Source organism: Psittacula echo (assembly GCF_963264785.1).
Source record: "Psittacula echo genome assembly, chromosome: 17".
Lineage (NCBI taxonomy): Eukaryota > Metazoa > Chordata > Aves > Psittaciformes > Psittacidae > Psittacula > Psittacula echo.
Genome location: NC_137753.1, coordinates 7,478,941 through 7,493,424, shown reverse-complemented (window position 1 = coordinate 7,493,424; position 14,484 = coordinate 7,478,941). Strand labels below are relative to the sequence as shown.

General features: G+C 62.6%; 2 protein-coding genes across 2 annotated transcripts in view; both read right to left on the bottom strand.

The window, feature by feature from the left end:
• Positions 1-2,032: 2,032 nt before the first annotated feature.
• Positions 2,033-10,650, bottom strand: RAP1GAP (RAP1 GTPase activating protein; the record flags this gene model as incomplete). Its single annotated transcript, XM_080631219.1, has 20 exons — positions 2,033-2,077; positions 2,162-2,229; positions 2,320-2,401; positions 2,499-2,589; positions 4,369-4,443; positions 4,524-4,633; positions 4,713-4,781; positions 5,072-5,209; positions 6,532-6,618; positions 6,693-6,764; positions 6,855-7,010; positions 7,938-8,067; positions 8,146-8,246; positions 8,318-8,401; positions 8,479-8,532; positions 8,614-8,692; positions 8,773-8,867; positions 10,025-10,210; positions 10,310-10,348; positions 10,612-10,650. 20 exons carry the CDS (start codon positions 10,648-10,650, stop codon positions 2,069-2,071), a joined length of 1,764 nt encoding a protein of 587 aa, XP_080487345.1. The 3' UTR covers positions 2,033-2,068.
• A 1,959-nt stretch (positions 10,651-12,609) lies between these two features.
• The window catches only part of USP48 (ubiquitin specific peptidase 48), a 33,583-nt gene continuing 31,708 nt past the window's right edge, over positions 12,610-14,484 (bottom strand). Inside the window, 2 exon segments of the mRNA XM_080631386.1 lie at positions 12,610-13,866; positions 13,977-14,003. Coding sequence (XP_080487512.1) covers positions 13,844-13,866; positions 13,977-14,003 — 50 coding nt within the window. The 3' untranslated portion in view covers positions 12,610-13,843.

Genomic DNA, 14,484 nt, shown 5'->3' with positions numbered 1-14,484 from the left:
ACAACCCCTTGCACACCCCCAGCTGCATCCTGCGTGTGCAACACCCATTGAGAGCACCCCCAAACCCCCCTAGAGCACCCTCAACCCCCATCAGCACCCCTAAACTCCCCATAGAGTACCCTGAACCCCCTGTAAGCACCCCTAAACTCCCCATAGAGTACCCTGAACCCCCCTAAACCCCCCATAGAGTACCCTGAACCCCCCATAAGCACTCCTAAACTCCCCATAGAGTACCCTGAACCCCCCATAAGCACCCCTAAACTCCCCATAGAGTACCCTGAACCCCTCGTAAGCACCCCTAAACTCCCCATAGAGTACCCTGAACCCCCCATAAGCACCCCTAAACTCCCCATAGAGTACCCTGAATCCCCCGTAAGCACCCCTAAACTCCCCATAGAGTACCCTGAACCCCCCATAAGCACCCCTAAACTCCCCCTTGGGCCCTCCTGCTGAGCACCCCCAAAAATCCTTCCCTGAGCACCCCCAAACCCCCCCAGTACCCCTCCCCGAGCACCCCCGCATCTCCCCTGAGCGCTCCCAACCCCCCCTTCATGTTTATTTACCAGCTTTATAAATAAATCCCTGCTCCGGTTTCCCATTAACCGGAAGGCTCCGGAGCAGGCGCTGGATTGGGGGGGGGGGGGGGGGGAATGCTGTTGGGACACCCCCACTTCTCCGGCGCCCTTCGCACTCGCAGCGGCGGCATTCCCGACCGCGGCACAACCGCTTTCCAGAACCCGGCTATGTTTAACCGGTCCCGGGGTGCCCCGCGGTTTTGGGGGGTTCGGGGAGGGGGGGGGGGAACCGCTTTTGCTCGGCCGGGGGTTTGGAACGGTGCCGGTGGCCCCCGGCCAAAGGCCGCTCCCGACGCCGGGGTGGCCGCGGAGCCAAAGAGCGGGGTTGGATGGGTGGGGTTGGGGGGGTGCAGGCGTGGTTTGCTGTGTTTTGGGGTACCCGCAGCCCCCCCAGATAGGGGTAACACAGAGAAAGGCTTTGCTCTGCCAAAGCCCCGAATTTGGGTAAATAACTGCCCAAAGTGGGTGAATAACGCCCCAAAAAGGGTGAATAACGCCCCAAAAATGGGTAACCTTCCCAAAATGATTTAATAACCCCCCAAAATGGGTGAATAGCCTCCAAAATGGATAACCACCAGAAATAGTTAAATAACCCCCCAAAATGGGTGAATAACGCCCCCCAAATGGGTACATAACCCCCAAAACGCATAAATAACCCCCCCCCCAAAATGGATAAATAACCTCCCCAAAATGACTGAATAATCCCCAAAAATGGGTGTATAAGCTCCAAAATGGATAACCCCCAAAAATGGCTAAATAACCCCCCAAAAATGAGTGAATAATGCCCCAAAATGGGTGAATAACGCCCTCAAAATGGGTACATAACCTTCCAAAAATGGATAAATAGCCCCCCCAAAATGAATAAATAACCTCCCCAAAATGATTGAATAACCCCCCAAAACGGGTGAATAACCTCCAAAATGGATAACCCCCAAAATGGCTAAATAAGCCCCCCCAAAATGGGTGAATAACGCCCCAAAATGGGTAAATTTGGGTGTTTTCAAGAGCACCAGCTCTGCTGTGTGAGGTTTAGGGGACCCCCCCATTGCCCCACCGCCGTAGCGATAAATAAACCTTTATTTTATACAGGACTCACAGGAAACACAAACACGATTTGGGGGGGCTTGAAAAAATAATCCCCCTTCCCCCCCCCCCATTCCAGCATCCGACCCATTCCGGAGCTTTTTTCCCTTAAAATAAAGGGGGGGACAGGGGGATTCCCCACTTTGGGTTTACCCTGGATCTAAGCCCCCATTTTCCTTAGGGAGGGGGTGATGCTCGGGTCGGACCCGCTCTTCATTTTGGGGTGACAGCAGGGGGGGACTTCATGGTCCATCACCCCCCCCAGGGGGATTTGGGGTGATGGAGATTGTCTGGAGGGCGGGGACACCCCCATTTCTGGGGGGGTCCCCCCAAATCCTACAGTGGGGACGATGGCTTCAGCTCCTGGCACATGGGGGGGTTGACGCCTCCCCGGGGATGGGGGGAGGTAACTATGAGCCCTGTGCAAACGGACATCAGTGGGCGCACCCCAATATAGGCGTCCCCATACTGGGGTGCACGGGGGGGGGGAGTCACAGCCTCACCGGATGGGGGGGGGGCCGCTCCAGCTTGATTTTGATCTCGGGACAGGGGGACTCAGGGGGACGTCGGCCTTGGGGGGGGGAAGATGGGGGGGGGGGCATGAGTTGGGGTCTCCCGCGCTGAAGCCCCGCAGTGCCCTGACGCCCCGGTGATGGGCTACCTGTGGGGGTGCCGGGGGGGTCATCCGGCCACGGGGTGTCGGTGAAGGCGTCGCGGTGGGTCCCCGAGGGGGAGCGGCTCTCCTAAGGATGCAGGGGTGGGGGGGGGTTAGGGGTTGCTGGGTGTCCCCCCCCCCACATCCCAGCTCCCGTTATCCCCCCGCCCCCGGCACCCCGGTACCCGTCCCGGCTCGCTCGGCTCCTCGGGGGCGCTGCCGAAGCTGCTGCCGCTGGAGGAGGAGCGGGAGAAATCCGGCGGCTCCGGCTTCTCCCTGCGGAGGGAGCGTCCCCAGCCATGGGGAGAGGCTGGCACCGCGCGTGTGGCCACCGCCATCACCCGTCCCCGTGTCACCCTGTCCTTGGGGTGTCCCATCCCTGCGCCATCCCATCCCCGCGCTGCCTTTGTCTCCACACCATCCCATCACTGGGATAACCCATCCCTGTGCCGCCTCGTCCCCACACCATCCCCTCACTGGGATGTCCTATCCCTGTATCGCTCTGTCCATGGAGTGTCCCATCCCTGTGCCCCTCATCCCCATGCCATCCCATCCCTCAGGTGTCCCATCCCCATGCCATCCCATCCCTTAGATGTCTCATTCCGTGCCATCCCATCCCTCAGATATCCCATCCCATGCCATCCCATCCCTTAGATATCTCATTCCCATGCCATCCCATTGCTGGGATGTCCCATCCCTGTGTCACTCTGTCCCTGGAGTGTCCCATCCCTGTGCTCCTCATTCCCACATCATCCCCTCCCCATGCCATCCCATCCCCATTCCATCCCATCCCTCAGATGTCCCATCCCATGCCACCCTATCCCTTAGATACTCATTCCCATGCCATCCCATCCCCATGTCCCACACCACCACACCAACGTGTCCCCGTGCCACCCACCCCTGTGCCACCTCCCCTCCACACCACCCTGTGCCCAGGCCACCCAGGTGCCACTCCACCCCTGTGCCACCCACCCCACCGCTCCCCCTTGTCCACCTCACTGGTACCTTGTCCCTGTGCCACTACGTTCCTGGGTCCCCCTGTCCCTGTGCCACCCCATCCCTGAGCTATCCCACGTTGTCCTGTCCGTATCACCAGATAGGTGCCACCTTGTCCCAGTGTCATTCCATCCCTGTGTCACCCTGTCCATCCACCTGCTGCTCCATCACAGTGCCCTCCAGTCCCCATGTCACCTCGTCCCCGTGCCACCCCATCCCTGTGCCAGCTCACTGTCACTGCATCCCTGTGCCACCCCTTGTGCTGTCCCAGCCCAATGCCCTCCAGTCCCCTCGTCACCCCATCCCAGTGCCACCCTGGCCCATTGCATCCCTGTATTACCCCACACCAGTGCCACCATGTGCCGGTACCACCACATCCCCGTGCCACCATGTCTAAGTGCCACCCTGTCCTTGCACTGCCCCATCCCATTGCCCTCCAGTCCTCACGTCACCCTGATGTCACTGTCCCAGTGTCACCTCAACCCAGTCCCACTGTGGCCTATTGCATCCCAGTGCCACACCATCCCAGTGCCCACCAGCCCCTGTGTCACCCCACTCTGTGTCACCCCATCCCAGTCACCCCAACCCCATGTCACCCCATCCCTGTGTCACACAATCCCATATCGTTCTGCCCCCATGTCACCGTGTCCCATGTCACCCCGTCCCATGTCACCCCATCCCCGTGTCACACAATCCCATATTGCTCTGTCCCCATGTCACCCTGTCCCATGTCACCCTGTCCCATGTCACCCCATCCTGTGTCACCCCATTCTGTGTCACCCCAACCCTGTGTCACCCCATTCCGTCTCACCTCATCCCCTTGTCACCCTGTCCTCGTGTCACCCCAACCCCATGTCACCCCATCCCTGTGTCACACAATCCCATATCACTCCATCCCCATGTCACCCCATCCCCGTGTCACACAATCCCATATCACTCCATCCCCATGTCACGCTGTCCCATGTCACCCCATCCCCGTGTCACCCGGTCCCGTGTCACCCCATTCTGTGTCGCCCATCCCGTATCACCCCGTCCCCGTGCCCCGTCCCGGTGCGGGACCTGTCCTGGTGCCGCTGGCTCTCGGGGGAGCTGTGCGCGGAGCCGGGGCCCTCAGGGGTGGCGGCGGGGCCGTCCCTGTGCGGAGGGGGCGGGCACTGGGGTGACACCGGGAGGGGACAGCGGCCGCCGCGCCCCGCTCCGGTACCGTTGCTCACCTGCCGGCCGGCGCCTCCTGGATGCTCTCGATGCCGATGGCGCTGGAGCGGCGGGAGCCGAGCGGGCCGGGCCGCCTCCGCGAGGGGCTCTTCCCGGGCACCAGCAGCGCCTGCGGGGCGCCGTTAACCGGGGGCCGGGTGTCGGGATGTGGGGGGGGCACCGGGGGGGGGGGGCACCGCGGTACCCACCTCTTCCACCGAGCCCAGCCCGATGGCGCTGCCGCGGCGTCCGCGCCGGCTCCCGGGCACCAGCAGCGACTGCGGGGGGCAGCGGGTGAGAGACCGGCCCCGGGAGGGGCGGGGCTACACGGGAGGGGCGGGGCCAACGGGTGGGGCGGGGCTTAAAAGTGGGACAGCGGAATCCCCGGGGGCGTGGCCTGAGGTGGGAGGGGCGGGACCAGAGCGGTTTGGGGGTGTGGCCTCCAGGGGTGGGTGTGGCTTAGCCAGGCTCCCGCAAGCTGATTGGCTGACGGTGCGGTGGGCGTGGCCAAAGTTCAGGGGGCGGGGCTCACCCCGGGGTCCCCGGTACCGCCCCCCCCGCGCCGCACCTTGAAGGACTCGAAGAAGCCCGGGGCGGCGGCGCCGTTGTCCCCACGCTCGTCCTCGGGGCCCAGCCCCAGCATGGCCTGGCTGCGCGCCTGCAGCTCCTCGTGCAGCGTCTCCAGCAGCGCCGCCCGCGTCCGCTCCTGCGCACCCGCAGCGCTGGGAAGCCCCGGAGGGAGAGACCCCCCCAAGGGAGACCCGCCCCGTGCCCGTCCACACACTGCCCGTGGCACCCGTGTGCACATCATCCGTGGCACCCAGTGTGCACAGCACCTACAGCACCCACAGCACCCACAGCACCCATGTGCACAGCACCCACAGCACCCATGTGCACAGCACCCACAGCACCCATATGCACAGCACCCACAGCACCCATGTGCACAGTACCTACAGCACCCATGTGCATGGCACCTGCAGCACCCATATGCTCAGCACCCATAGCACCCATGTGAACAGCACCCGCAAGCACCCATGTGAACATCATCCATGCCACCCAGTGTGCACAGCATCTATAGCACCCACAGCACCTGTGTGCACAGCACCCATAGTACCCATGTGCACAGCACCCACAGCACCCATGTGCACAGCACCCATAGCACCCATGTACACAGCACCTACAGCACCCATGTGCACAGCACCTACAGCACTCACAGCACCCATGTGCACAGCACCCACAGCACTCATGTGCACAGCACCCACAGCACCCACAGCACCCATGTGCACATCATCCATGGCACCCAGTGTGCACAGCACCCACAGCACTCATGTGCACAGCACCCACAGCACCCATAGCACCCATGTGCACATCATCCGTGGCACCCAGTGTGCACAGCACCTACAGCACCCATGTGCACAGCACCTACAGCACCCATAGCACCCATGTACACAGCATCCACAGTACCCATGTGCACAGCACCCATAGCCTCCACGTACACAGCACCCATAGCACCCATGTGCACAGCACCCACAGTACCCATGTGCACAGCATCCACAGCACCCAGTGTACACAGCACCCATAGCACTCTTGTGCACAGCACCCATAGCACCCAGTGTACACAGCACCCATAGCACTCTTGTGCACAGCACCCATAGCACCCATGTGCACAGCACCCATAGTACTCTTGTGCACAGCACCCATAGCACCCATGTGCACAGCACCTGCAAGCACCTAGTACACAGTGTACAGCACAGTGTATACAGTCCCCATGTGCACTGGACCTGCAGCTTCCACAGTGTACACAGCACCCATGTGCATGCGTACACGGCACCCGCTTCCAGGCACAGCACCCACATCCTTAGCACCCAGATCTGTAGAACTGGGTGCTGTGCCTGCAGCGGGGCCCACGGATGCTGGGCTCAATGTGAGTGCTGTGGCTGCGATGGGCACCCTCATCCACAGCCCCACTGCAGCCCCCCAGCACCCATGGGCCCCCCTGCAGCCCCCCAGCACCCACACGTCACCCACCTCCAGCTTGGCGAACTTCTCCGCCTTGTAGCAGGCGTACTCGGCGTTGATGAGCTTGGTGAGCAGGAACTCCTGGAACTCGGGGCCCTGCGGGGCAAGGGGCAGCCCTTGGGTGGGTGCCACCGTTGGACCCCCCGCCAGCAGCACCCATGGGTGCTCACCTTCCTGAACACAGCGGGGTCGGGCAGCGGCGGCCCGAAGAAGGGGACATCATCACGGGCAGTGACGGAGACCTGCGGCGGGCGGCAGGGAGGGCGTGATGGGGGCACCCACTGCGCCCGGCGCCCCATGGAGGGGGGCACGCACTGGGGCTGGGGGGGCACCTTGTAGAGGGGCCCCTGGTCGCTGCCCTGCTCCAGCTGCACCACCACGAAGGCGTGCAGGAAGTTGGAGGCGATCATGTCCGGCACGAAGGGGGTGTTCTCGTCCTGGAACACCACGGCCACGATGTCGTTGCCGATGTGGCGCTTGCGCTGCAGCTGAGGGGACATCGGGGGACGTCGAGGGTCAGGGAGGGACAGGGAGGATGGAGGGGATGGGGGCAAAGGGAATGGCAGCCGCTGTGCCAGATGGGTGCCCAACAGCACCCATGGATGGACGTGGAGCTTCGGCGTCCCATAGGCATTCCCCAGCACCCATGGGTGCTCTGCCAACCCGCTGTACACCATAGGTATCATAGGCATCCCTCCAGCACCCGTGGGCGACCATGGAATTTTGGCATCCCATAGACATACAGGCATCCCCCAGCACCCATGGGTGCTCTGCCAGCGTCTGCATCCCAAGGATGCTCCCCATCATCCATGGATGATAATGGAACTTTGACATCCTACAGACATATAGGCATCCCTCCAGCACCCATGGATGCCCATAGAGCTTTGGCATCTCATAGCCATTCCCCAGCACCCATGGGTGCTCTGCCAGCCTCTGCATCCCATGGATGCTCCTCCATCATCCATGGGTGACCATGGAACTTTGGCATCCCATAGACACCCCCCAGCACCCATGGGGGGTGCTGCTAGCCCTTGTGCTCCATAGGTGCCCCCTAGCACCCAGAGGTGCTGTACCAGCCCCTATGCCCTGTAGATGCCCCCCAACACTCATGGATGCCCATGGAGCTTTCCTGTCCCATCGACACCCTCCTTAGCACCCATGGGTGCTCTGAGAGTGCCCTGCATCCCATAGGTGGACCCCCATGCACCCATGGGTGCACTGCTAGCCCTTGCGTCCCACAGATGCTCCCCAGCACCCACGGGCTCCCCGGACACCCCTGCACCCCATGGACACCCCCATAGCACCCATAGGTGCCCCACCACCCCTTCCACCTCATGGGGGTACCCTAGAACCACCTATACCTCTATCCCCCTCAAGCACCCATATGTCCCCCCCAGCACCCATGGGTGCCCCACCTGCTGCGCATCCCCCTCGGTGTAGGGCAGCTTGGTGGAGACGTGGAACATGATCTCCTTGTCTCGGAAGTGGCAGTAGATGGACTCGCTGCCCGTCTGCCCATGGGTCACATCCAGCCCCCCCCGGAACCTGTGTGCGCAGGGGGACACCCTGAGCCCGGCAGCACCCATGGGTGCCCCCCCCAGCACCCAGCGCCCCATCACGCACCCCTTGAAGTCGCGCAGCTGCACCCGCTGCCCCAGCACGTCCAGGAACTCGGTGAAGGCCGGGCTCTCCTCCGTGGTCCCAAAGAGCTCCTCCTCGGACGTCTGCGGTGAGGAGGACGTGGGTGCACCCCAGCACCCACAATGGGACCCCCCCATCCCCACCCCCCCTGTACCTGCCCCAGCTTCTGGTAGATGACCCCAAATTTGAAGTGGTTGCTGAGCACGTGCTCGTCGAAGGCGAGGATGAGGCGGGAAGCCTGCGGGAGCACGGGCAGGGTGGGTGGGGGGCACCCATGGGTGCCCATGGACGGCCCCCGCCTCACGCCCCGCTCACCTTGGGGTAGAGCACGGGGTAGAAGCGATCCACGTTGACGTCCTCGCACACCAGCTGCGGGAGGGATGGGGGATGCGATGGGTGGCCCAGGGCTAGGGGGGCACCCATGGGTGCTGCTGGAGGCGAGGCACCCACCTTGGCCATCTGCACCACGTTGGGGAACTCGGCCAGGCAGGAGATGGGCACCACGTCGTGCAGGGTGCGGGTACGGGTGCTGTGGGGTGGGCGGTGGGGGTCAGGGTGGTCCCCTACCTGCAGGCAGCACCCATGGGTGCCCCCCGGGCCCCGGCTCACCGCAGCAGCAGGTGGAGGTGCTCCTGCTCATCGTACTTGAGGGAGAAGACGAGGTGGCCCAGTGCTGGGTCCAGGGAGTAGTAGTTGAAGTGCTCCTGCGGGGAGGGGGCCGAGCACCCATGGCTGCGCCAATGGGTGCTCACGCTGGGAGGCACCCATGCCCATCAGCACCAATGTCCATGAGCACCCATGCCCATAAACACCCCATGCCCATAAACACCAACGTCCATGAGCACCCATGATCACAAGCAGCAATGTCCATGAGCACCCATACCCATGAACACCCCATGCCCATGTAACACCAATGCCCATGAGCACCCATGATCACGAGCACCAATGTCCATGAGCACCTGTGCCATGAGCACCCCATGCCCACGAACACCAATGTCCATGAGCACCCACGCCCTTGGACCACCCATGCCCATGAGCACCAGTGTCCATGAGCACCCATTATCACAAGCAGCGATGTCCATGAGCACCCATGCCCATGAGCACCAATGTCCATGAGCACCCATTATCACAAGCAGCGATGTCCATGAGCACCCATGCCCATGAGCACCAATGTCATGAGCAGCTATACCTGTGGGCACTCATGCCCGTGGGCACTCATGCCCATGGGCCACTCATCCTGAAGATCTGTATGTTCCCCATGCCCATGGACACTCATGCCTACAAGCACCCATGCCATGAGGCATTCGGGTCCCTGAGCACCCATAACCCTGAGCACTCATCCCTCCGGGGCACCCAGGTCCATCAGCACCCATACTCACAGATACCAGCACCTATGGAGCACCAACATGCATGGGCTTACATGCAATGAGCCACCCATACCCATGAGCACCCATACTTCTGGAGCCCCTATGCCCATGCACACCCATGCCCATGGGGCACCCAGATCCATGAGCACCTATACCCATGTGGCTCCCATGCCCATAGATATCCACACCCATGCCCATGAGCACCCATATGCATCAGCACAGCAGGCATGGGGCACCCAGGTCCATGAATACCCATGCCCAAAGTTATCCACACCCATGACTCAACCTTGTTCATGAGCACCCATGTGCGTGAGCACCCTGCTCATGGGACACCCAGGTCCATGAGCACCCATGTCATAGGCCATCCGTGTCCATGAGCGCCTATCCGCATGAGCACCCCTGCTTATGAGGTCTCCATGCCCAAGCCCACCCATAGCCATGGGGAACCCATGGAGCACCCATGGGGCACCAATGGAGCACCCATGGAGCCTCACCTTGCCCAGGAAGTGCTTGCGGTAGATCTTGGCCGTGTGGTTCCCCTCCAGCTTTGCCCTGGCGCTGGGTGCCGGAGTCGGGGGGGACTCGGGTGCCGCGCTCAGCTGGTGGTTGGTGCCCTCGATCCAGTAACCCCCAAACTGCGGCAGGAGGATGAGGGGGAACGGCCCCTCCCGGCCCAGCACCTGCACCCACAACCCAGATGGGTGCTCAGCACCCACCATTGACCCACCCCGCTGCTCGCAGGCCCTGCACCCATCTCTGGAGGGGGGCGGGTGCTCTACCTCATGCACGCTGGGGTATGGGATGTAATCCTCTTCCGTCTGCAAGACAAGGGGGGGTGAAGGCCTTGCTGGCACCCATGGGTGCTGGGGTTGGTGAAGGCCTTATGGGCACCCATGGGTGCTGGGGTTGGTGAAGGCCTTATGGGCACCCATGGGTGCTGGGGTTGGTGAAGGCCTTGCTGGCACCCATGGGTGCTGGGGTTGGTGAAGGCCTTGCTGGCACCCATGGGTGCTGGGGTTGGTGAAGGCCTTGCTGGCACCCATGGGTGCTGTTTGGGTGCCCCCACCCCACCAGCGCCTACCTTGAGCGGCGGGGGGACGGCGTGGCGCTGCTGGGCCATCCTGCTGCCCTGCGGGACATGGGCGCTGTGGGTGCCCATCACCCTGCCTTGGCATGGGCACCCTTGGGTGGGGAGCACCCATCAGGGCTTACCTCGGGGTGGGGTGGCCCAGGGGGCGGCGGTGCTGGGTGCAGGCAGGTCTATGGGGTGCGGGGGGGTCCTGGGGGGCCCATGGCGCTTCCTGGGGGCGAGGGGCGCTCCCGCACCGCCCCCTTGAGCGGCGTTAACCCTGAAGCCTACTGACGGCAGCGGGCCCCGTCACCCCCGGAGGGCGCCCCCTGCGGGCGGGAGGCGGCGCCGCGCGGGGCAGCACCACGGACAGCGCCGAGCCCCGGCCCCGTGCAACGGCCCCGGTCCTGGTGCAACCGGGTCCGTGCCCCCCCCGCCGCCCCGTGCAAACGGACCCGTCCGTGCGCGACCCTTGCGCGGTCACAAACACGCGTGCAAAGGAGCCCCGGCCCCGTGCGAGCGGGACCCCGGTGCGAGCGGGACCCATCCCGGGGCAAACACAACCGGGGGCAAACGCGACCCCGGGGCAAAGGCGGCGATGTCACCGGTGCCGGTGCAGGCAGGACCCGTCCCCGCGGACCCGTGGGCCGCAGCGTGACCCCCCCCTCCCCGGGCCACCCTGCGCGGTCCTGGGGGGGGGTCCCCCGCATCGTTTCGCTCCCCAGCATCGCTTCACTCCCCCCCGCTCCCAGCACCCAAAGTGGGGGAGGCCGGGGGGGGGGGTGACCCAAATCTGGGGCGAGGATGGGGGGGGACGGGCCCCGATGATGGGGCCGGGTTGGGGGGGATCTGGGGCAGGTTGGAGGGGGAAGGTTGGGGAGGGGCAGGTTTGGGGGCCCGTTAAGGGGTAGGTTGGGGGGGGCAGGTGTGAGGGGTAATTCATGGGGGGCACATTCCGGGGAGGGGCAGGTTTTGGGATGCGGGGGGGGGGCTGATTCCCCCCGCCCAGGCCCGGAGCATCCCCCCCACCCCGCGCTACCGGTACCGGCAGCGGCTGAAGGTCACCGGGGAACGGGGCCCCCCCCGGTGCTGCACCGGAGATGGGGGGGGCACGGCGGGGGGTGCCAAAGGGGTGGCCCCGGTCCCCGCGGAGCGGCACTTACCGGAGGGGCAACGGGGCCGGGGCCGGTACCGGAGCGGAGCCGGTACCGGAGCGCAGCGGAGCGGGGGCCCCGGCGCTCGCAGCCACCGCGCCGCGTCACGTGCGGCGGGGCGGGGCGGCCCCTCCGGGGGCGGCCGGCACCGGGAACCGGCACCGGGAAAGCGGGAACCGGGAAACCTCAACCGGGAACCGGCACCGGAACCGGGAACCGGAGCTGGGGAACGGCAACCGGAGAATGGCACCGGGAACCGGCACCAGGCAACGGCGACCAGGAAATGGCACCAGAACCAGGAAGCAGCATTGGAAATGGGAATCAGCAACCGGGGACTGGCAGCACCGGGGAAGGGCACTGGAACAAGGAACAGGCACCAGGAACCGGGATCTGGCCCTGGGAACGGCCTCCCCCATCCTGGGATCCCCCATCCCAGGATCCAGGTCCCCCCCATCACTCCCCACACCCCCAAATCCCTCCCTGATCCCCAGGGAACCATCCCCATCCTCCTGGCCAAGCTGGCACCCGGGTACCCCCCAGCACTCACCTCCCTTCTGGGGCCACTTTGGTGTCAGGAAGGAGACCCCAGTTTGGGATCCCCAGGGAAGGGCTCCTTGGGATGCATTGGGATACTGGGCACCAGCCCAGGAGCTGCCCCAGCCCATTGAGCATCCATGGGTGCTTCGCTTCCAGGCTCCGATAAGAACCATTCCATGTGCCACAGCTGGTGCTATACCCGCTCCAGCCAGATCCCACTTGTTCACATCCCACCATCCTTTTTGGGATGGCCTGGAGCGGGATTTGGGGCTTAAGATCCCACCCACCCCACGTGTGTGCACTTCCATTGAGGCTTCCACAGCTCAAACCACGATTTTAATGGGATAATGCTTGGAAATAACAGATACAACAGGAATTTGGGCCTTTGATCATGTCTTGTACCCGCAGCACATCTGTCACATACAGAAACATGGATCCAGCTCATCCCTTCCCACCGGGGTGAGAGGTTCAATTCTGCAACGTTACAAGCTCCAGGAACGTTGAGAAGGTAAAAAACAGGGGGAAAATAACAGCAAATGGAAAAAAACCCATATGGAACTTCCAAGGAATATGTACACAAGTGTGGGCTTCAGTCGGGGAAGGAGGAAAGCTCCTGAAGGATGGAGCAGCTTCAGCACGCTGAATTCCTGCCACGTCTTTACCTCGGGAAGGCTCCACGGGTCCAGATTGCCCCCCCAAAATCACCTTCTAGAGTTCCATGGCTCCCTGAGGCCGGGAATGGGCTTGGGAATGGGCAGCTCTCGATCAGTGGAACAGGCAGGGAATGGGGAGGGAGCCTCCCGGGAGCTACAGGCATAAAAAATAACCAAATTTATTAGTGCATTCCTGACAAAATGAGGGTAAAGGAGGGGAAGAGAACGCCTCTTCCCATGGGAAACACGGCACGCACCGGGGCCCCTTTGCCGCCTTGGGCAGCCGCATCCGAGGGGAAAAAGCTGCTCTCCGAAGCCATTAAAACACCCAACGTTGCTAAAATCCCCCCATTCCCACGGAGCCAGCGGTCATTGGAGCCCATCCGAGCTTTGGGCCGTGGCGGCAGAACCCAAAGGGGGTTTTGGGTGAAAGAGATGAAGATTTGGTGTGGGAAAGAGCCAGACATTCCTCACAAGTAACAATTCCTTTACTTCCATGCTGCACTGAACGAGCAATAGCGGATCAAAGACAGGATTATCCGGGAGAAGCAGGTTACGCCTAAAGAGTTCCTCGAGAACGGATCAAGGGGGGGTGCTGGATGGGATCAGGACCCTCTGCAGACAACACCGCGTGGGGCTGAGCCGCCAACCTGCCGGGGCTGGATTGAACCCAAAAGAGGGCCCCGCTGGCGCCAGGGCAGGGTGTCCTCCAGTGCAATCTGCTTTGACATAAGGCATTTTGATTTCTTTAGGGGGGGCAGTCACTTCCAAATGGGGCTCTGCCTTCTGGAAGAGTCAAAGAGTTCAGTCCTGTGTCCACCTGTTCTGTTTTAATGCCCTACCATGTCAAAATCCTCTTCCCTTCTGGTTGTTCCTCTGTTGCCAACGCGTAGGAAACCATCAGTGGCCAAGTAAACCAGTCCCTGAGGAGGAGAAACAAGCAGCAAGAGGTGATGATGGTCACAAGATGGAGATGATGAAGGCAGCGTGGGCTTAAATGAATGGGGAAGGGAAAGCCAACCCCCAAACTCACCTTTAAATCCTTCTTCAGGCATACAAACTGGGGAGGGAAAGGAAAAGGCACCGTGTTAGCAACCTCCCAGCAGTTGTTTCTTAAGGATCTTTTCTACCACTGAACCTCCTGTGGGCACTGACATTGTGGAAACCTGCAATGGTTTGGGTTGAAGGGACCTTAAAGCTCCTCCAGCTCCAACCCCTGCCACGGGCAGGGACCCCTTCCACTGGAGCAGCTTGCTCCAAGCCCCTGTGTCCAACCTGGCCTTGAACACTGCCAGGGATGGGGCAGCCACAGCTTCTCTGGGCACCCTGGGCCAGCGCCTCAGCACCCTCACAGGGAAGAGCTTCTGCCTAAGAGCTCAGCTCAGTCTCCCCTCTGGCAGGTTCAAGCCATTCCCCTTGGCCTGGCCCTACAGGCCCTTTTCCAAAGCCCCTCTCCAGGTTTCCTGCAGCCCCTTTAGGCACTGGAGCTGCTCTCAGGTCTCCCCTTCAGGAGCCTTCTCTTCTCCAGGCTGCCCCAGCCC